Here is a 22,137-nt window from a genome sequence, read left to right on the forward strand (position 1 = left end):
AGGCAGGGGGGATCTGACCACCGCCACCAGGGGTCCCAGTGGGATGGGGTTAGTCAGGGTGGGCTTCCTAGAGGCAGTGGGTGTGGTCCCAAGGGGCCGGCTCTGGGGAGAGCAAGTAGGGAGAAAGAAGGTGTCCAGGTGGCTTGGGGCCAAGGGTTGGGAGACCCGGAGGCAGACTTCAGTGGGCGGCACAGATCTTGTAGGTCCTTGAGAGGTTATCATGGTTCTTAGAGAAGGGAGGACATGAAGCTGGGGTGGGGAGTTCTGTCCCCTGGCGCCCCTCACCCCACAGGCCTGAACTTCTGAAAAGGACTGCTTGGATCCAGTCACCCCGCCCTGGGCAGCAGTCTCAGGACCTTCTGGGCTCTCTGCAGCCTCGCCTCCACCCATTGGTCCAGCTTCCCACTGCCCCTATAGGAACCTGAGCTCCTGCCAGTGCCAGCGCAACTGTAGGCTATCTCTGCTCATGGCCCCCCTCCTCTTGATGCCTCCTGGTCCTCTGCCCACCTGTCCTCCAGGTGTTCCCCAGTGGGGCACGTATCACCCAGCCGGGTGCCGACCTCATGGGCATGTGGCTCTTGATGTTATCAGACCCTAACCAGCTGGAGAGTCTGTGCCATGTCTCGGTCACATTTGTGTCCTCAGTGGCCTCCCTCTGGATCTGCTGCATACAGGTGGTGCTCAATTAGGATTTTTTTTTTTTAAAGATTTTATTTATTTATTTGACAGACAGAGATCACAAGTAGGCAGAGAGGCAGACAGAGAGAGGGGAGGAAGCAGGCTCCCCACCGAGCAGAGAGCCCGATGCGGGGCTTGATCCCAGGACCCTGGGATCACGACCTGAGCTGAAGGCAGAGGCTCAACCCACTGAGCCACCCAGGCGCCCCTCAATTAGGATTTAATGGAACTGTATCAGCCTTCCTACTCACTCCCCTGTGCCCTCTGAGCGTTGACCTGCAGTGGGGCCATTGGAAATGGCTCTGTCTCAGCCATCCTCCATCCTCCGGTCCGAGTGAGTCACAGAGAAGGATCCTGGCCCTCAGCCTCTGCTCTCTGGTGGTTCCCTCTTGGCTGATGACTTTCCTGGTGGTGCCTGGTCTTTCTTCCTCAGGGAGGAAGAAAGGGGGTGGTGGTGCTTTCCACCTGCTGAGGGTAGGCTATCTGAGGGGACAGCATCCTTGTGGGGTCCATTTTGCCCTCGCACCCGACCACCACGCAGAGTGGTCCATGCAAGGATGTCTTCTCTCTTCCCAGACATCGATGAATGCCTAAGCGCCTCTTGCGAAGGCCAGTGTGTGAACACGGAAGGCGGGTTTGTGTGTGAGTGTGGGCCGGGCATGCAGCTGGCTGCCGACCGCCACAGCTGCCAAGGTGAGCGGCCCGGGGACAGGTAACGATGATGCCGTTGCCCCTGTGGCGGGGCTCTGAGTCAAAGGTGTGGTGGCCCGGTCTAGCCCAGCATGGGCGCTCCATGCGTCACCACATTTCCTGGTTCCCCGAGGGAGATCCTGTGAGTCATCCCTGCTTTAGTGATGGGGAAACTGAGGCTCACCCAAGGCCATCCCGGCAGGAAGCGCTGGACTGGGCTTGAATCCTGGCATGTCCAGCTCTGAGCTGGCTCTGCAGGGTAGAGGAACAGGGCTGGAGAGGCCGAGGGGAGGGCCCGGGGCAGGACCGAGGAGGCCCCCGAGGTGAGGGAGGGCCGTGGGAGAGGCGTGCCGGCTGCAGTCCTTCACCCACTGTCCTCATTAGCTCCCCCTGCCCCAGTGGTGTCCCAGCTGCCCCATCTGGTGGGAGGGGCAGGAGGAGGTAGGGGTGAGGGCTAAGAGCTGGGGAAGCTCCGGCGAAGAGAAGGCGGCTGCTCCTGAGTGAGCAGGATGAAGGAGATCTTCTAACATAATCATCCCTTCCTTGAAGATGCTTCTTCCTTGCGGAAGGAAGCCTTTTCTCTTAAACCAGGCAGATGACGCAAAAGGTCCCCTGTGAAAGTGTGGTATTATTTTCTATCATTTGCAATAGTCATAAGCTGTAAAACAAGTTTTAAAAGTTGCTACTTCCAGACCCTCTTCACCACTCCTGGGCCCTGCTCTCCCTCGGGAATGACCCTGATGTCTTAGTCTGTTCCGGCTGCTGTAACAAAACCCCACGGACTGGGCCATTTACACAGCCGAATTTATTCTCATGGTTCTGGAGGCCAGAAAGCCCGAGGTCAAGGAGCCAGCCCGTTCGCTTTCGGGTGAGGGACCTTCCTGGCTTGCAGATGGTCTCCATGCTGTGTTCTCACGGGGCCAGAGAGCTGATAAGGGCACTACTCCCATCATGAAGGAGCCCCTTCAAGACCTCAGCTAAACCCAATCACTACCCAAAAGCCCTACCTCCAAATCCCATCACACGAGGGGTTAGAACTTGAACATGTGCTTCTGGGGGAACACAGCTCCCCCTAGCACCTGACTATTGCTCTGATGCATGCCCTCCCTGCCTGTCCCCACAACGTGTACACACACCCACACACACCCATACACACTCACAGAGGTAGGCTGAATGGCGAACAGGTGTGGAGCTGATTCTGGCCTCTTGCTAAACACCTTACGTGCATTTTCTCATTTCTTTCTCAGACTGATGCTGTGAGGCTGGTACTGCTTATTTCCATTTTCCTGATAGGAACACTGAGGCTTAGAGAAATTAAATAACTTGCCCAAGACCATGTTAGACCTGGGATTTGCACCTCTAGTTGGTTGTTTTTCTCAGCAATCTGTCTTGAAGATCTCTCCAGATCAGTGTGAATGGGACCCCGTTGCTCTTTTTAACTGCTGCCTGGGTCTCTGCCGTGGGACCCTCCCACAGTGGACTAACTCTTCTCTTATTGATGGACGCATACATTATTTCCAGTGTTTCAGAATTTCAAACAGTGGCAGGGGAAGCTTTGACAGAGGAGGCGCTGTAGAAACTGAGTTTTGAGGTATGCGTAGGAGTTTTCCCCCAGACAAGATGGACAGGGATCCTAGGCAAACAAAAGAACGTAGGCAAAGAGGGAGGCCCACAAGAACATGGTGCGTTTGGAAGGTGGCAGAACAAAGGTGAGGGACAGGGAAGGAAGTGGGAAAGGCCGCCCAGGGCTTGTGAGCTGTGGTGTGCCATCAGTGCCCATGGGAGCAGAGAGTGGCCCGGGTGTTTGTTTGGTCAGAATATCCTGGACGCTTTGTAGCAGAAAGCTTGGGAGGGGCACAGGGAGACTCACCAGGCTGTTGCTCTTCTCAAACCAGAGACAAAGGTGGCCCAGGCTGGGGTAGGACAGTGAAGATGGAGAGAAGAGGGCTGACCCAGGGAGGATTTTGTTGATAGGCTGAATGTGGGTGGTGAGAAAGAGGGGTGAGGAGGGTCTCCCACGGCCCTGAATGGGGGAGGGGATGGCAGGGGGAGAGGAAGGGGGGAGCACCTAGTTCTGACACTCCATGGGGTAATGAGCAGCAGCCTTGCCCTGGTCCCTTGCAGACACTGATGAATGCCTCGGGACCCCCTGTCAGCAGAGATGCAAAAACAGCATAGGCAGCTACAGGTGTTCCTGCAGACCTGGCTTCCATCTCCATGGCAACCGGCACTCCTGTGTAGGTAAGGTGTGGGGGGGAGCTGTTTTCTTCATACTTAGGCTGCCCATCAGGAGGATGGGCAGAGCGAGCCCAGGGACTGGGAAAGGCCAGCGGTCCGGACCTCCTGGCCGCCTGGAGCCTGGGCGTCCTTGAGCCTTGGCTCAGAGCCTGCCCTTCCCTGGGTTTGGTGTGGCTCCTCATGGAAGACCCTGTCTTGGACTTTTCCTGGCCACGTGCCACTTTCATCCTGTTACGTTTCTCTTCCACCCCTCTCTCAGATACATCCCAAGGATTCCTCTCTGCTCACCCATTTTCTTGGCTGCCTTTGCTCCCCTTGGTAAATAAAGCATGTTATGTCTTGGTTCCTCTGGTTTAGAAGGAGACCCCTGTTTTCTTAGCCCATTAGCAGAAATTTCCAGAAAGGGATTGATTGGCATGTTTGGCTTAAGCTTGGCTCATGGGTTGACGGTGGGGGCCCTTGGGCCTGAAAACAGACCTTGTTCTGGCGGACTTTGGTGTTTGTCCTGAAGCCTACCTTGAGCTGGACAGTGATGTTTGAGACTCTTTTTCAGGGGCCACACCATCCCCTGCCACACGAGGGAGGCTGGAAGTTTTGGAGATGAGAATCCCAGGGGAACCATCCCCACCAGCCAGCATCCCCACCAGCCAGGGCATAACCATCGCTGCCTAGCGGGGCAGGGGGTGGGGGTGGGGCGGAAATGAGTCATCGGTGCATCTATTAAATGCCAAGGGGATGTATGAACTTTCCAAGGGGACTAGCAGTAGATTTTAGCCCCACTCCTAGACATCTGAGTCACGTCCCAGATCCTGAGGCGGGGATGGAGCCCATAAGAACATGGCAAGGAGACTGCCCCCGCCTTCTGGGCTCAGGAATGGAGGAAGAAGGGGTCGTCGCCCCAGCAAGGCAGCTGTTGGCAGCGAGGCTCTCCTACAGATGTAAACGAGTGTCGGAGGCCGCTCGAGAGGCGAGTCTGTCACCACTCCTGCCATAACACCGTGGGCAGCTTCCTGTGCACATGCCGACCTGGCTTCAGGCTCCGAGCTGACCGCGTGTCCTGTGAAGGTGAGCCGCCACCAGCCCCGCAGTCGCGGACCCAGGCCCCGCCCCCACACCAGGCCCCGCCCCCACACCAGGTCCCACCCCGCCCACCCAGGCCCCGCCCCACCCAGGCCCCGCCCCACCCTCAGGCCCCGCCCCCGCCCTCAAGGCTTTGCACCTTCTTCCTTTGCCACCCATTCTTTTCCAGTTCATCTTGTTATTTCCAACTCTTCACTTTCTTTCTCCTTTCCCCCTCCCACTTCTTTATCCATTCGTCCTGCCTTGCCATCTTACTGTTTCCCTAACCCTTTTGTTTTCTTGCAAATGGTGATAGGGAAAGACAAATGCTAGAGGAGCTGGAGACAGGAGTCCCCGGAACCGGAACCGGGGCTCCCAGGATACTTTGGACAAGGCGGCGTCGGCTCACGCTGCCATGCTTCAGCAGTGTGCCTATAAACATGCGTATAAGGTCATCTAAATACTGAGCACGCTCTTTCTAGTGCACCGCGAGCTTTCCTCAGGCTGTGCCTCCAACCGGAGCCTCAGCATCCCCTCCCGGGAAGCCACATCTGGGAGGGGGGGAGCCGGGCACCCAGTCCCCACCTGTCACTTGGGCCTGCTCCTGTGGTGCTTTTCCATCCACCTGTGTGATCGTCACGGCAGGCCCCACGGTCTTGGGTTGAACTGGTGGTGTTAGATCACCAGTTATGCTGATGAAGAAACTGGTCCGGAGATATCCAGGGACTGGTGGTGGAGGAGCTGCCTTCAAGTCTCCCCCCCCCCCCCGCCCATCCATCTGCCTCCTGCTCCCCGCGGCCTCCCTCAGGAGACCCCTTTGCTTGCGTTTCAGCCTTCCCGAAAGCCGTGCTCGCCCCATCCGCCATCCTGCAGCCTCTGCAGCCGCCGCCCAAGATGCTCCTGCTGCTCCCAGAGGCTGGCCGGCCTGCTCTCTCCCCTGGACATAGTCCTCCTTCTGGGGCCCCGGGGCCCCCAGCTGGGGTCAGGACCACCAGTCTGCCTTCTCCCACCCCTGCACCACCCACATCCTTGCCCTCTGTCCCAACTCGGCTGGTGGCTACCCCCATGCCTCGTGCCTCCCTCTTGGGGACCCTTGGACCTCCCTCACAACCACAGGAGGGGTCCCCGTCCTTGCCCAGGGGCCCAGCAGTGACACAGATGGCACCAGGGTCCTCTGCCTGCTGGCACCTGGGAGCCACATATGACTCAGGGAGCCGCTGGACAGAGCCTGGGTGTTCCCAGTGCTGGTGCCAGGTAGGTGGGAGGGATCCTGGGGGCTGCCTGGGTCTGGTGTCTGGGGCCTTGTGATGGCTGGAACTCCTGCTTCTGCTTCCAGAATGGGGAGGTGACCTGTGAAAAGGTGACATGTGAAGCTGCCTGTTCCCACCCGGTTCCCTCCAAAGATGGGGGCTGCTGCCCATCGTGTACAGGTGGGAGCTGGTCTGGGGAAGGCTGTGAGTTCCCCACATGGTCCTACTCCCTCCCTTCCCCAGCCCATCTGCAGCTGAAAGGCTGTTCTCCAACTTCTGGGTCCATTAGAATCACTAGAAGGGTAATTCCTGGGTCTCATCCCCCAGAGCTGCTTATTCATCAGGTGTGGGCCGGGCCTGGGAATCTGCGTTTCTAACAAGATCCCGGGGGATGCTGGTGTTGCTGGTCCAGGAGCCACACTTTGAGAACCACTGGTCTATGCTGTGGTATCCCTCAAGGGGGAACTTTTCATCTTCTGGGGATCCTTTCTGAGCTTCATCCTTTCATACATTCAGTGAGTTTCCCCAGCTCTGCCCAGCCGTCCCCCTCCCCTGCCCCAACTCCCCTCCTGCAGCCAGAGGTTTAATCCTTTGCAAATTCTGTCCACTTTCCAATTTACTTCCATAATCTGCTTACAGTTTTTCATTCGCTTCCCCTTGCTGTTAGGATACAGACCCTACATCTCCACAGGTCCTTCCACAGAGCTTCTGACAACTCACTCTGCGTGCGGATCCCCGGGATCTTGTGAAAACCCAGGTTCTCATTCCGTAGATCTGGGCAGGGGCCTGAACTCTGGCCATAAGATGCTGAGGCTGCTGCCCAGGGAGCAGCAGCGAAGACACCTTCCGAAGGGTTAGAATGAGAAACAGACTTAATGGCTTCTTAGTGATAATCGTGACCTTTTGCCACATTCCTACTGTATACTGAGCTCTGAATGGGAGCGGCTGAGCACCTTCCATGTGAGGCTGTGGGTCCATCCAAAGCCCCGGCAGGGCACGTGGTGGTGTTCCCATTTTACGGTAAAGACGACCGAATCCATGAAGGTTAAGTGACATATCTAAGGTCACTCAGGTTAACTGAATGGACAGACCAGGTTTTTGAGCCCGGGGCTGCCTGGCTGCCTTTCCTGCCGTATGGGAATAAAATGCCACGTTCTCAGTAGAGTTCAGGGTTTATAGACCTAGATGGAACCCTCCTGGGCCATCTTCTGTGGGTGTCTCCTGCTTACTTCTTCAGGGGTCCGAGGACCGCACAGTCCTTGGTACTTGGATCTGCCACTCCCGGGGCATCCTGGCCAGTGAGAGAAGGTTCCAGGGACATTACGCCTGGAAAAGTAATGAGACCTCAAGCTTCCTCTACTTTGAAGAGGTCTGATGCCTCCACTCCTGTTTGTCTTTCAAAAAGGCTGTTTTCACAGTGGCGTCATCCGAGCCGAAGGGGACGTGTTTTCCCCTCCCGACGAGAACTGCACTGTCTGTGTCTGCCTGGTGAGCATCACAAGAGCCCCAAAGCCTTGTGGCTGTTTTCCTAACCTTTGGGGGTTTTAGAGGAAGAGGGAAAGCTCCGATGTTGAAGGTGAGCTTGTCAAACGGAGGAAGAGTTCCCAGGTTGTGGATTTTGGTCGGAACCTGTCAAATTTAAAGGCGTGGGGGTCTGTGGAGTCCAGGAGCTTTCTGCTGAGCAGCAAAGAGCCAGCAGGCAAACAGGGTCCATCTGTCGAGGAAAGGGAGGGGGTGGAGCTCCCTCGGAAACTCCCCACCAGGGAGGCTGTTTTTCTCTCCAGGCAAAATATTTGCCAGCCCAATAAAGGTATCCGCAGTTGGGAAGCGAAACTTGAGTCTGGCGTCTTAGACCCCTCGGCCATCCTGACACCCTAGGTATCCACGCTTGGGAGAGAGGAAGCTTATTACCAGTTTGTTAAGAGGAGTATTTTGCTGTAGGCCAATTCGCTTCTCAAGGAATAGTTATTAAGCACCTACTGTGTTCCGGACACGGCCAGGTGCTGTTCCATTGATTCCATTAGGAGCCCTCCGGTCCTACCAGGCTCGGGACCTGGGGCTTTTCTTCTGTTGCCTGAGCTGTGGCTGCTGGTGGCTTGTCCAGGTCAGCTCTCCCGTCCCTGTTCTACCGATGACGAGACCAAGGCATGAGCTGGGATTTGAGCCGAGGTCTGTGTCCACAGCCTGGGCTCTGCCAACCACCCCTCACCGCCACCCTCTGACCTTCACTGGCCAGGCGGCGAGGGCAGTGGCCACCTTGGAAGGCTGGGGAGGGGGAGTGGGGGGCAGGGCACGGAGACAGCCAGCGCCCCCCTTTACCGAGCTTTCCCCCTGTGCCACGCACACACAGTGGCCCAGCACCTCCGTGGATCATGTCACGGCACCAGTCCTCAGCAATCCCCGATGGAGGCGCCGTTTCTGGCTCGTCTCGCAGATAGGGAAACTGAAGCTCAGGGAGCTGATGGACGTTGGCCAAAGTCACACGACGCGTCAGTGGGGGAGCAAACACAGCTTCTTAGCTCTGGCTGGCTCCAGAGGCAGATTTTCGTTTTGTTTTGTTTTGTTTTGCCTTAACTTCAAATTTTGAAATTTAGTTTTAAAATTAATTCTTTGAATAGCCAAGATTTTACCTGGTTCAAAACTGAGATGCATGGTGGTGTAACCTCCGTTGTTCGCCTCTTCCCGGCATCCTTGCAAAGCTCTTGTATGCCGTGGGAGGATGTCCTTGGCGCGCGCCGGTAAACGCCAGGACCTGGGTCCCTGCACACTGTCCTTGTGGTCACCATGGTGGCATTCAGAGGTCTTGGATGATTTCCTTTAGGGGGCTTTGGTGTTGGACAGGGGACCCAAGGGATTGCGTGAAATACGGGACAAACCGAGGGGCTATAGGGCCTCGTTCTCCTCCTGCCCTCTGCCCCCCACCCAGCACCATCTCTCCCCCGCTCAGGCCGGAAATGTGTCCTGCATCTCCCCCGAGTGTCCTCCCGGCCCCTGTCAGACCCCCCTGAAGTCAGATTGCTGTACTTGTGTTCCAGGTCAGTGAATCTTTGGGGTGCGGGTGGGGGGTTAGTTTTTTTGTGTGTTTTTGGGGGAAGGATGAGTAGAGCAGAGGATGGAGATTGGTTTTTGCTTTAGAAACTCAAGTCAAGTGCAGCATTTCAAAGTGCCAGTTTAATTGAGCACCTACTATGTGTGCTGTAGTTTGGACACTAGATCGGGCTCCCTGCTCAGGCGGCCCCTACCCTGGGAGGTGCCTTCAAGACAGCCAGGAAGGGGTGTGAGCCTACCCTTGGCATGGCTTTGTCTTGAGACTGGGAGGGCGTCTCCCCTTCCCCACTAATGAGTTGGTCCTTTGTTAAAAATGTGGTTCTCTTTTCCTGGGATGACCTCATCATCATCACGAATGCTCCCTGACAGCTCTGTGCTGGTGCTTGCCAGCCCTTGATCTCATCGCATCCGTGTGGCTCAGCCTTGAGGGAGTACTATTCATAACCCTATTTCATAGATGACAAAACCAAGGCTTACCAAGGTCATCACTGCCCAGAGACCTACAACCAGTTAATACAAGAATAGAACTTGAAATTGAGCCTACCTGATTGCAAAGCTGGTGTTCATTAAAAAAAATAATTTTCTTATATTTTAAATATTATTTTTAGCCAAGACATTTTTGAGTAGGTAAGATACTGTCTATGAAGTAGTAACTGTCATCAGCTCTTATCAACCCCATCTACAGATGGGAAGACGGAGACAGTGAAATTAAGGACGTTGCTCCAAATCCCTCCCTAGTTAGTTGTGTAGCTGGGATTTGAATCCAGAGCAGACCAACTAAGTGGGGTGGGCCTGGGCCGGCGCGGGCTATTTTATCAGTGTGGGATCCTCGGATAAGAGGGGGTGCCTGGGTGGCTCAGTCCTTAAGTGTCTGCCTTCGACTCGGGTCATGATCCCAGCGTCCTGGGATTGAGCCCTCCATCCGGCTCCCTGCTCAGCGGGAAGCCTGCTTTCCCTCTCCCACTCCCCCTGCTTGTGTTCCTGCTCTTGCTGTCTTTCTCTCACTGTCAAATAAATAAATCTTAAAAAAAAAAAAAAAAAAAAAAAGAAGCTTTCGGTGATTCCTCCTGGTCTCCAGGAGATGGCTTTGGTCTTGGACCTTGTCTTAGGTATCTGGGGCAGTCTCTTTTTCTTTTCTTTTCTTTTCCTTCTTTGTTTCTTTCTTTTAAAGATTTTCTTTATTTGACAGAAAGAGCAAAAGCAGGGGGGAAACAGCAGGCAGAGGGAGTGGGAGAAGCAGGCTCCCCAAGGAGCAGGGAACCTGATGCGGGGACTCGATCCCAGGACCCTGGGATCATGACCTGAGCTGAAGGCAGACTAACCGACTGAGCCACCCAGGCACCCCTGGGACAGTCTCTTTTCTTTTTCTTTCTTTCTTTCTTTCTTTTTTTAAAATATTTTATTTATTTATTTGACAGCGAGAGAGATCACAAGTAGGCAGAGAGACAGGCAGAGAGAGAGGGGGAAGCAGGCTCCCTGCTGAGCAGAGAGCCCTATGTGGGGCCCGATCCCAGGACCCTGAGATCATGACTCGAGCCGAAGGCAGAGGCTTTAACCCACTGAGCCACCCAGGCGCCCCGGACAGTCTCTTTTCATTCCTGCTTTTCTGTTACTCTTCGGTGATTCCGGGAGTCCCCTCCCTTTTTGGTTAAGGGTCTTAGTCTACATGTGGGTCTTAGTTTCATTCCTGCGTCAGTTTCCAAGCCGCAGTGTAGTTTCGGTGTGGGGGGGGGGGGGCTTGGGAGGGAGTGACTGGCTCCTTGAATGGGGCACACGCTGTGGACATGGTGGGAGGACGTTAGCTTCCCCAGGGCCCCCCGACCCACTGTTCTGCTTTCTCTTTAGCTGCCCCAGCCCAAAGACCTTGAGCTGCCTCTCCCTTTCTCCCCCGCAGTGAGATGCTATTTCCACGGCCGGTGGTACGCAGACGGGGCTGTGTTCAGTGGGGGTGGTGACGAGTGTACCACCTGTGTCTGCCAGGTAGGTGGGTGCAGGAGAGACGGCCGGGTGCAGGGCTTCCCGAGCACGCCTCAACCTGGAGAATAGGAGCTGCCGTATGGCAGAAGGGACGCGGAGGCAGCAAAGGCATTACGGGGACCTGCGTTCACCAAGGCCTTCCCACCGTCCCCTTGCAGTTCTCCCTTTAGCGGAGCTATTTATAGAGCACCTATTGTGTGCCTGGGGCAATGTTGAGTACTGGTGCACAGCTAAGCATAGGACAGCCCCAGTCCCCTCTTCAGGGGGCCCACAGCCTAGGTGGGCCACGGGCAGGTGGTGGCAAGGGCTCCTGACCAGAGGGGCAGGCTTCTTGGAGGGAGGGGTACTAAGCCAAGATCTGCCTGGTGAGGGACTTACCAGAAGAGGAGCCAAGGCAGGGGTGCCTGGCAGGGTGCGAGAGCACACGCCTGTTGTCAGGGTTTGAAGATGTCCCTTCTGGCAGGGGTGTAGGATGTGGGCAACGAGTCAGGCAGAAGAGACTGCAGACGGGGGTGTGCTTGGGTTGGGGTCTGAGAAGCAGGGCCTGGGGCTGGATTCTTGTGTAAGGGATTTTCCAAAGATTTGCAGGAGGAGCCAGCCAGGGAAGCGGGACAGGCGGAGGAAGGAGCCAGGTGACCGCGGGGTCTCAGGCTGATCCCCGGGGGGGAGCTCTGGAGTGAGTTGCACGGCAGAGAAGGGTGTGGCCAGGGGCCAGGGAGCTGCATGTCAGTCACTTGTCTATATTCTCTCTGCTCCCAGGGAGGGGAGTGGGGGTTGAAGGAACCATCCAGGTACCTGGAGGGCCCGTCCCCTGTCAGCCAAGGGCAGTACTTGGGGGAAGGGGTTTTGGGGAGGAGGGGGCCCCATAGTCTCTGCCTCAGACTCAGTCGCGAGGGGCTTTGCCAGCCAGGCGGAGGGCTCTGGGCTCGGCAGAGCTGCCGATGGGTTCTAGGTTTGGAGCTGTGTGATCCCATTGGTGCACGAGAACTTTCTCTGGCTGCAGGGTGAGGGCAGACTGGAGTGAGAGCTAAGTGAGGGGATGAGGGGCTGGGGTGCAGCCAGGGCCAGCAGGGACCCCCATCCCAGCAGCTGGGACATCCCGGAACACACTCCCAGCCTTCCCCCACAACCTCCTGCCTCCCACCCCCACTCCTACTCCTTCTGCTCCCTGAAGATTCTTTGTCACTTTTAGGAGGGTGACAGCAGCCTGCCAGGCTCCTCTTTAGCTTTCGGACGGCCCAGGTCTGGGGAGCTGCCCTCACAGCCTAAGCCCTTGGTTCTCTTCTAGAATGGGGAAGTGGAATGTTCCTTCACACCATGTCCAGAACTGGACTGCCCCCGAGAGGAGTGGTGGCTGGGCCCTGGACAGTGCTGTTTTACCTGCCGGGAACCCACACCCATGACAGGTGCGGCGCCCCGGCTCTGCTTGCTGGCGTTCTGCCCGGCCCGGGGCCTGGATGCCCTCCAAGAGGCAGGCTGCGTGTCCCCTGCGGAGATCGTGTGTGTGCGTGTGTGTGTGTTTCGGGAAGCGTGTCTATGTGTGAGTGTGCCCATGTGTGTGGGAGTGCCATCCGCGTGTGTATGTCTCTGGGAGTGTGCGTGTTTGTGCGAGCGGGCCCGTGTGCGAGTGTGTACGTTTATGGGTTCGGAAGTCGGCATCTGTTTGCGTGAGCCTGTCTGTGTGGAACAGGCACGTGTTTGGAGGGAACAACTCCCCCCCCCCCCCCCCCGCCCCAGCCCCCAGCTGGGCCAGCAGCTGCAGGCAGCCCCTGGGCCCAGCAGGGGGCAGAATGGACACTCTGGGGGACCGTCTGTGTGGCATGAGTAAGCCCAGCGTCTGTCCTTGGGTGGGGGGCGCGCTGTAGTCTGGGCAGGCATTAGGGACCCTCCTCAGCACTTGTGCCCAACCGCGCTTTCTCCCTCATTGTCCCCCGGCCAGGCTGCTCTCTCGACGACAATGGGGTTGAGTTTCCGATCGGACAGATCTGGTCTCCGGGTGACCCCTGTGAGTTATGCATCTGCCAGGTGAATGGCAACCTGCACGCCTTCAGCTGCTCCCCCAACCCCCCGGCTGTCCCTGCCTCGCCCCGAGCAGAACCCCTTCGTCCTGACTGGGTCCTCCCTGCTGCTCTCGAAGCTGTCCCCCTCCTATGCCAGCAGGTCCCATTTGTACAGAATGGGGTGTGAGCCGCTGGTCCGGGAGCAGTCGGGGTCCTAAGAGCAGGATTTCCCTGGGGGCGGATAACCGAAGGAGTGCGATGGCCCGAGGCTCCATGGTTCGGGTCTTCCCTGTGAAACTGCGGGGTTTCCTTTACGGACCTAAAGCTGTGACCTCAGCTCGGCCAAAGCGGGTCAGGAGACGGGTCTTAGAGTCGATGGGCCCAGAGGCAAACAGCTGCTTACCAAGGAACAGCCTGGTTTCGGCTCCCTGTTTAAGCACTCGCTGGCTTTCCTTTCTGCTTTAGAAGAGCTTTTAGTCGCTCTGAGCTTAGAGCTTTATCTCTCAAAACCAGGGCCATGCCCCCGGGGGTGTCTGCTGGACACACAGACTCTCTGGGCTCATCACACCTCTGCGCTCAGAATCTGCATTTTAATCCCCCGGGTGACTCGTCTGGCTATTGGCATGTGAGAGGCACAGGCTTCACGGGTCTCCGATGCACCGTTGGTGAAAAACCCCGAGACCCTTGCAAAACTTGGAAACGTTTCATCGGAGTTACAGTTGGGAGGAGGGCACATCCGCTCCCTCTCCCCTTTATGACTGACCCAGGGCCCTCATAGTATGAGAAAGCAGCACAAAGGCTGCATCAACATTCAGAGTCTTAGAGACCAACAAAAAAAAAAAAAAAAAAAAGGAAACCATATGTGGTGCTTTTGTCTTCTGAAATAGACATTTCCGGTGGAATAGTTTTCTATAAAAATAGGATTTTATTGTACTCCATAGGTTTGGGGTGAGCGAGGGTTTCAGGGAAAAGCTGAGAGAAGAATTTGGATGAGCCGGTGTTGAGCTTTGGCTGCCACTAGAGAGGGACAGGAAGCCACGGAGACCAGAGCCCCGCTCTGACCTGCTCTCTCCGTGCATAAGGAGGCTCTCGTGGAAGGCTCACACCCTCTTTCCCCAGTAGCCGGCCCTCTTTGTGGGGGACCTGTCACCCCCCAGCGGCATCATGGCGCCCTTTGGGCCAAGCCTCGGCCAGTGTGCAACACAGCCCTTTCTTGGGGGTGGGGGTGGGGGTGCTGGGAGGCTGGAGCGCAGCAGGGAGGCGGGGCCGGGGTTACAGGTGGGGTCTGGGTGAAGTTCTCCCTCCTTCAGGCAGACGGTTCAGTGAGCTGTAAGAGGACGGACTGTGTGGACTCTTGCCCTCACCCAATTCGGATCCCAGGACAGTGCTGCCCGGACTGTTCTGCAGGTAATTTCCTGCTGGCGGGGTGGGGGGGGGGGGCGGTGCAGCATCCCCTGCTCCCCTCGGCAGGGATCCCTGACACCGCCCCCCGCCCCACACACATCTGGGCTCACCCTGCACCAGGCTCCTCCATGCAAAGCTCGGACCCCACAGGCTTCATCCCCACAGCCCCACGGGGCAAGCCCACCGTACAGATGAGGAAGCCGGGCTTCAGAGACCTAAATCTGTCTGCCCAAGGCCAGCCTTATCTGGGTGCTGGAAGCAGATACAGACATTCTCTGAGCTTCCAGCCTGGGTGGGGTGACCAAGGAACCATACCAGTGAAACAATTAGGGAACAGTGAGAGAACTTAATAATGCCGCTTTATTTTTTTTTTTTAACATTTTCTTTCTTTCTTTCCTTTTTTTAAGATTTCATTTATTCATTTGGCAGAGATAGAGAGAGAGAGTGATCACAAGTAGGCAGAGAGGCAGGCAGAGAGAGGGAGAAGCAGGCTCCTGCAGAGCAGGGAGCCCACTGCGGGGCTTGATCCCAGGACTCTGGGATCATGACCTGAGCTGAAGGCAGACACTGAACCGACTGAGCCACCCAGGTGCCCCTGCTTTACTTTTTTATAGCAACGTTCCCCTTTTCCATGATTTCAAAAGTGACATTTTATTGAAGTACATACAGCAAAAATAGAAACAATTAGAAAGGGCCCCTTACCACTTTTAGCCTCATGGTTTTGTTTTTCTGATCTCTTTCAATGAAGTAAGTATCTCTGTCTCTGTAGGCTGCAGTCTGTAACATGTACCTGTATCTAACAAATAACATACTGATGTTCTAGAACATTCCCCTGATGTCCTATCACCTGCTTTCATTCTTCCTAGGATGTGATAAATGTCCTCAAGGTGGCAGCATTCAGATCAGACCTCAGTGGGCTTGGGGAAGCTGAGGGGAGAGGTGTGGGGGAATGTTCTGGAAGGTGGGGACTGGGTGAGTGGGTTGCTGGGGGGAAGAGCAGAGAGGATGGCTGTAGTGCCTGGGCCAGTCCCTCTGGCCAGATCCTGCCCAAGAAATGCTCCCTTCCTTGGAAGTGGAGACACTCTGACCCCTCTGCTAAACCCAGTGGAAAGAAAACAAAAACAAAAACACCCAATCCAGACCTGTGTTTTGTCTCTTCCCCAAACCCCAGGGATGACTGCCTGGGGAGGCAATTGGCCTGACCTTTGTTACCCAGAAGACTCTCAGACCTTCGCCCTTGGCAGGAGCCTGGTCACCGGCCTCCTACCCAGCGGGCACTCACCCCCGTGCTCTCTCCGGCAGGCTGTACCTACACAGGCAGAATCTTCTACAACAACCAGACCTTCCCGTCTGTGCTGGACCCGTGTCTGAGCTGCATCTGCCTGGTACGGCCCACCTGGCCCTGACTCCTGTCTATGGACCCTCCCCACGGGCTCACACCAGTTCCAGAACCTTGGAGGCCCATCCAGAGCCCTGCATGGGGAAGGTCATTCTTGGTCACAGTGAAAGTTGGCTCCCTCTAGCCCTGCCCAGGGTCAATCTTTACCCAGAGCCAGAGAAATCTTTTTTTTTTTTTTTTAAGATTTTATTTATTTATTTGACAGAGATCACAAGTAGGCAGACAGGCAGGCAGAGAGAGAGAGGAAGGGAAGCAGGCTCCCCGCAGAGCAGAGAGGCCGATGCGGGGCTCGATCCCAGGACTCCGGGACCATGACCTGAGCCGAAGGCAGAGGCCTTAACCCACTGAGCCACCCAGGCGCCCCCAGAGAAATCTTTTTAAGTATGCCCCATGAAAGTCCTTTGCCAGGGGACATCTTGGGGGCCCCTTATAGTGTAATGTGGGAGTGTTCCCTGAGGGCTCGGGGGAGGGCCTCAAGCCCAGGGCTGAGCCGCCGTCTTTAATAGACTCCCATTATGGTGCTCTTGCCGTGGGCCAGTCTGGCTCTCGGCCGTTCCCCTGCATGAGCTCAGTTAAGCGTGGGGAGAATCCTATGAGGTAGGAGCCACCGTGTCCTCCATCTGTGGGTCAGAAAAATGAGGCACAGAGAGACGAAGTCATCCTTCCCTCAAGATCCTACGGCTAGTCGGCCGAAGTGCCAGGAGTCAAATCCTGGTGTTCTGAGTCTCTGCTCCGGGAGGCGCACTTGGCCTCTAAGCCAGACTGCCTTTCAGTCTGAAAAAGCACGTGGGACTGTTCGGATCATTCAGATTGGGAAATTGGGGGGGGGGGGTGGGGGCGAGGGGGCAGGCCTTTCTGCTTGTGCTGCAGGAAACTTTTGATGCAGGGGGAGCCCCATCGATGGCAGTGGGTGAGGACACAGCATGGAAAGGGACAGGGTCCACGGGATCAGAGGACCTCGGGGCGAACATCTCGGCTTCTGAGTGGCCCTGTTCATTCATGGGCTTTGTGGAGCTCCAGGCTTCTAGGTCCTCTCTCCTTGGTTTTTGGTGCTCATCTTCCCTGGGTAATTTGTGGGTTTGTTCAGCTGGGGCCTGGTGACAGATGAGCTGCCTTGTGGGGCTTGCCCTCTGTCAGGAAGACAGACTCTGAGTGAATGAGCCTGTCCCCGCACCATGGGGGCTCCGATGGGCGCTTGGTGGCTCTGTGGCTGTCCTCCCAGAGGGTCCTGGCGGTGGCCCAGAACAAACGGCCTCGTGTGTTTTCTGTGTTGCGCAGCTGGGCTCTGTGGCCTGCTCCCCTGTGGACTGTCCCATCACCTGCACCTACCCTTTCCACCCCGACGGGGAGTGCTGCCCGGTGTGCAGAGGTGAGTGGGGGAGCCACCGCCCCACGCCTGAGGCGCCTGGGAGGCCTCGGCTCTCACGGCCCGGTCTCCTCTGCCTCTGCAGATTGCAACTACGAGGGAAGGAAGGTGGTGAATGGCCAGGTGTTCACCTTGGACGATGAGCCCTGTACCCAGTGCACGTGCCAGGTAAGCTGGGCCTGGGGACTGCTGCTTGCCTTTTGTCCCTTTGCAAAAGGCTGAGTCCCCTTAGCGCACAGAAGCCCACCTTCCTCCCGCCTTCCCAACTTTAAATGACAGCCAGAATACCTTTGGATTGGGTGGTACCCTCCCTCTTTGTGGGTTCCTTAATGCGGCTCTACTGTAGCAGCCTCCGTCCCAGGACATTTCTGTGGGTGGAAGAGGCGTGTGGGGGCGCTGTTCCGGGAGGGGAGATGATCTGGGCTTCCTCATGTGTGTCCTTGTGCTTCCCCAGCTGGGAGAGGTGAGCTGTGAGAGGGTCCCCTGCCCACGCGCCTGCTCCGACCCCTCTGGGCCCCCCGGAGACTGCTGTTCCTCCTGCCCAGGTAAGCGGACCTCTGGGCCCTGAAGCTTCTCCACTGTCTTCCTGCCCTTTGCTCTTCTTCCCAGAAACCTAGAACTTGTAAAGGGCTGGATGTGCAAAACCCAGGCTCAGAGAGGGAATGCGTTTTGCCCGAGGTCACACAGCCAGCATGTGGCAAGGACACATGGTTGGGCCCCCTGGTTAGCAGGTGGAGTACTGGGTGGTGGTGCATTGGGAGCCCTGTGGGGCCTCCTGGGGCAGGACAGTGTGTCACCAGACAGGAGTCCTCACCTGATGGGGTCCTGGAGAAACAGGAAACTCATGATGATGTAGCTGGTCCCACCAGCTCTGCACTGTGTGTCTTGAATTGAATTTTTCTGATTTAACATGTCCATAGAGTACCTTAAATGTGGCTATTTTATCCTTTTTTTTCTTTTTAAAGATTTTATTTATTTATTGGACAGCCAGAAATCACAAGTAGGCAGAGAGGCAGGCAGAGAGAGTTGGGGGGAGGCAGGCTCCCTGCCGAGCGGAGAGCCCAATGGGGAACTCCGTCCCAGGACCCTGGGATCATGACCTGAGCCGAAGGCAGAGGCCTTAACCCACTGAGCCACCCAGGCACCCCTTTATGCCTCTTTTTTAAAAAAAGGTTTTATTTATTTATTTGAGAGAGAGAGCACAAGCAGAGGGAGGGGTAGAGGGAGAAGCAGACTCCCTGCTGAGCAGGGAGCCTGATAAGGGACTCGATCTCAGGAGCCTGATGAAGGACTCGATCCCAGGACCTTGGGATTATAACCTGAGCTGAAGGAAGAGGCTTAACCATCTGAGCCACCCAGGCACACCCTGCTTTATGTTTTTTAAACTTCCAGGAAGACAGTGAATTTTTCTACTGTTTTGTGGCCTGGATTTCCTCTTGGATAAAATACCTGTTTAACTCCGTTGGCCATCTGAAGAGGATCCTCTCTATTTAGGGTCACTTTTGGGGTCCGTGGCTGGAGAAGCGCAGCCCTCAGGACTGGTGGGGGCTGGAAGCCTCCTGAGCCCCTCTGACCCTGTTGTTAAGAACCCTTAATTTGTAGATTTTGCTTCCTGAAACCGCCACATGCTTCTCGGCAAGCTGATGGTTATTCCCCCTGCTGTCCTGAGGCTAAGCGTTTGCGAAAAAGCCAGGCTGCGTCCGGAGCATGTGACCTGTGTTACCTCCTTTATTTGCTCCCAGGAATGTGGCTGCTGTGGTTATATCTCCATTTTGCAGATGGGCAAACGGAGGCCCAGTGAAGTTAGGTTTCTGTCTTAAGACTGCTCTCTAGCTGGTGGTGCTGGGCTCAAGCCCAGGTCTCCCTGATTCCTTCCCCCGTGCTCTGCTGCCTCCAGATGGGGAAACAGAGGCACAGGGAGGTGAGGCGCAGCACTGGGCCCCTTCTCCTGGAACATACTGCTTCGGCTGCGTTTGCCTCGTGCCTCTTCCTAACAAGAGCTCCGTATAAGGAGAAACCACTTTTTGTGGCGGTAGAATGTGAATGGTTTCCTTTCGGTAATTAACAAAAGCCACAGTTTTCGTGAGCTATACATCACATACTGTTCCATTCACGCACTCCGTGTACAAGCCAGGGCATTCAGGCATGTTCAGAGTTGGGGACCATCCTCTGGGTGATTTTTAAAATAAAATCAATCATTCCAGGTCTTCTGGGCTTGACCGCATCTGTCTCCTGATTGTACCTTTCTCCAACACTCCTCCTTCTTGTGGTTCTTCCGCACCGTGTTCTCTTTGCCCAGCCTCTTCCTTTGCTTGTTCTCCTCCCACATATCAAGCCGTTATGATATTCCAGGCTCCGGGCTGAGATTTAAAAAAAAATTTTTTTCAACAGACTTGATTTTTTTAGAGCAGTTTAAGGTTCCCCGCACAAGTGAGCCGAGGTAGGAGAGCTGCTTCTACTCTCCGCAGCTTGTACGCAATGGAACGTTTATTACGATCAGTGAGCCTCCCGCCCTGACACATGGTAGTCAGCCGAAGTCCGGGTTAACGGTGGGGTGTGGGCTGGGATTTCCCGCGCACCATTCATTGAGTCCTCAGAGTGGCGCTGTAAGTCGTTAGGATGCCCATTTTATAGATGGGAACACGGAAGCCCAGTGGAGTTATGCGCCTCCTACGAGGTCACACAGCCAACGCCTGGTAGAGTGACTTGGGCGGACTGCCTCCCTCTGCTCCTGGTTCCCTCTTGGTCTCACCCTGGAGGTGGGGGCGACCGGTCCTCAGCAGCCATGAGAGGTCTCTCTCCCCCGTGCAGCTTGTCCCAGAGCCGCCGTGGCCGTCTGGGAGAACCCCAGGGAATCTTGTTTCCTCCACCTCTCCCTAGATGCCCCGGAGAGGAAGTCCTCGGAGGTCGGCAAAGCAGCTCGGAGTCCCCGTGGAGATGCTGAGGCCCCGGTGAACTGTAGCTCCTGTCCAGGCCCCCCGGCGGTGTTGCCCCAGAAGCCAGTGCCCCATGTCCTAAAGCTCCTCCTCAGAACGAACCTGTCTAATGTGCAGACTTTACCCACGAGCCCCTCAGGAGCCTGGGCCCCGCCCTCACCCCCTTTCGGGCCTGGGGGCACATTCCCAGGGGAGCCCGTGGCCTCCCGGCCCTCACCGGGGCCTTCGATCCCTCCAGGATCCTCCACTCTACCTCCAGCCTCTCCCGGGGCTCCTGGGCCTCCTCCTGTGACTCCAGAACTGTCCGCCTCCACCTCTGGGGCCCAGACAGGGGCCAGAAGGTCTTCTTCACCGGCCGTCCTCCTGACTGAAGCTTCGGCCCATTCCACGATGGCCCCCAGCCCCTCAGAGACCCCCGCCACCCTCCTCAGGCCTCGCAGACCCTCTCCCATCGCCTCCAGACTCTCTGCGGTCCTCATAGCCACAGCCAGCTCCAGCCCCCAGTGGCCTGCTGCAGGGACCTCACAGGAGGACGAGTCCACCGGGTAAGCAGGCCTCCAGGTGGGGGCCCTGCCTGGGAGACGCTGGACAGAGAAAAGGGCCAGTGGCCTTGGGTCCTGGCAGGGAGGCCCTGGGGCAAATGATGCCACTGACCCCGGACACTCACTTCTGACCTCCGGCTCCTGAAGGGATGGAAAGTCCCCAGGACCCCACGCAACCTCGTCCCCAAGAAGCATTTGGAACGTCCTGTGAGAACAGCAATCGGTACTCTCCATGGTCAGTATCCTCCTTGGACAGCACTGCCGGCCTGTGTTTTGAGGACGGTTGAGGCTGCTGAGCTCCCCGCTTTGGAGGAGAGGAGTCAGCGAAGGCCCTGGATTCCCCTGGGACTGGGCCACCAGCTGTCCCGTGTCCCTCCCTGAGGTTTCCTGATTAAAGCCTGTTTCAGTCTCCCCCACACTGCCCTGCTCGCTCACGTCTCGCCTTTGGAAAGGTGGGGAAACGTTGCTCCAAGCCCGCGGGTGCTAAACCAGCACCCCATCTCAACCCTCCAGCTCCGGAGAAAAACCGGCACCCAACTGGGGTGGCGTGGGGTGGTGTCTTGTGGAAGCACCTGCTGCCTTTGACACTGGGGGGCTCCTCCAGTGAAAAGGGAAAGGATGGAGGAGGTGGCTCCACGGATTGGATTCCCGGGGGGCGGGGGGGGGAGAGACTCGCGGAGATGGGCTGGGAGTTTGCGGTTCCCCAGGGTACCCTCAGCAGGGGCACCTGCAGGCAGGCGGGAGGAGGGGAGGACAGCAGTGAGGGAGAAGTCCTAAGCCTCAGTCAGCCCCCTCTGAGGCTAGGGTGGCCCTTCAGAGTTGTCCTGAGCTGGCGCCAGGAGCCAGGGCTCTGTGCCCCCGTGTTGACCAGTAATTCTAACTGGGCTGCCCCAGGCAAGGGGTGTGACCTTGGCAGGGCTCCCTTCCGCCCAGGCCTTTCCTAAGAGGGCTGATGGCCGAGAGCTCTTAGCCAACAGCCTTCCCAGCAGCTGGGGGAATAAATCTCCAGTCTTGAAGGGAGGTCTGGGCAGTGGAACCCAGTTCACACGACAGATGGGAAGAGCACAGTGCTGTCGTTGATGGGGGTGGGATGGAGATGGAAGCCAGGGAGCTATGCTGTCACCAAAATCCCTTTATTCTGCAAGCCCCAGGGCACAGACCCTACCCACATTTGGGGGGCATCACACCCCCCTCCCCCACAGGTCTTCTCTGCCCCGCTGTTCAGCACACGTCCCAGGGTAGAGCCTCTGTGGGGGCGCTGGCTGCAAGGCCATCTGGGGCACCGACCCAGACCCCAGTGTGGCAGTGAGGTCCTAATCCCCGCGCGGTGGCAGGAATAATGAATTTCTAATTCAGAGCATGGAAACCCAAGGCTTGAGGGAGACCTTCTTGTCCAGTAAGACCCGAGGCATGGGGTGCAGAGTGAAGTCTGGGATGCTCTGGTCAGCTGTGACCCGCCCAGGGACCTTAGGTCCGGCTCCTTCCTCTGGATAATGTCACACGGAGCTGTGACGGTGGCATGTACTAATGGTTCCATACCTCTCCGTGGT

At 56.7% G+C, this 22,137-nt stretch overlaps 1 protein-coding gene across 2 annotated transcripts in view; it reads left to right on the top strand.

Annotated features, from left to right (window-relative positions):
- VWCE (von Willebrand factor C and EGF domains) overlaps window positions 1-21,005 on the top strand; it is a 25,099-nt gene extending 4,094 nt beyond the window's left edge. Inside the window, exons 5-21 of one of the 2 annotated variants that reach the window (XM_080817783.1) lie at window positions 1,255-1,371; window positions 3,493-3,609; window positions 4,543-4,671; window positions 5,498-5,919; window positions 6,002-6,095; window positions 7,321-7,403; window positions 8,863-8,950; window positions 10,858-10,943; window positions 12,229-12,346; window positions 12,880-12,965; window positions 14,251-14,347; window positions 15,647-15,729; window positions 17,022-17,112; window positions 17,195-17,277; window positions 17,564-17,654; window positions 19,990-20,590; window positions 20,735-21,005. In XM_080817783.1, coding sequence (XP_080673909.1) covers window positions 1,255-1,371; window positions 3,493-3,609; window positions 4,543-4,671; window positions 5,498-5,919; window positions 6,002-6,095; window positions 7,321-7,403; window positions 8,863-8,950; window positions 10,858-10,943; window positions 12,229-12,346; window positions 12,880-12,965; window positions 14,251-14,347; window positions 15,647-15,729; window positions 17,022-17,112; window positions 17,195-17,277; window positions 17,564-17,654; window positions 19,990-20,590; window positions 20,735-20,798 — 2,450 coding nt within the window. In that variant the 3' untranslated portion in view covers window positions 20,799-21,005. The remainder of the gene's footprint in view (window positions 1-1,254; window positions 1,372-3,492; window positions 3,610-4,542; window positions 4,672-5,497; window positions 5,920-6,001; window positions 6,096-7,320; window positions 7,404-8,862; window positions 8,951-10,857; window positions 10,944-12,228; window positions 12,347-12,879; window positions 12,966-14,250; window positions 14,348-15,646; window positions 15,730-17,021; window positions 17,113-17,194; window positions 17,278-17,563; window positions 17,655-19,989; window positions 20,591-20,734) is intronic. The other variant, XM_080817784.1, reaches the window with a different exon arrangement.
- The last annotated feature ends 1,132 nt before the right edge of the window (window positions 21,006-22,137 follow it).

Source organism: Martes martes (genome assembly GCF_963455335.1).
Source record: "Martes martes genome assembly, chromosome: 10".
NCBI classification, from domain to species: Eukaryota; Metazoa; Chordata; class Mammalia; order Carnivora; family Mustelidae; genus Martes; species Martes martes.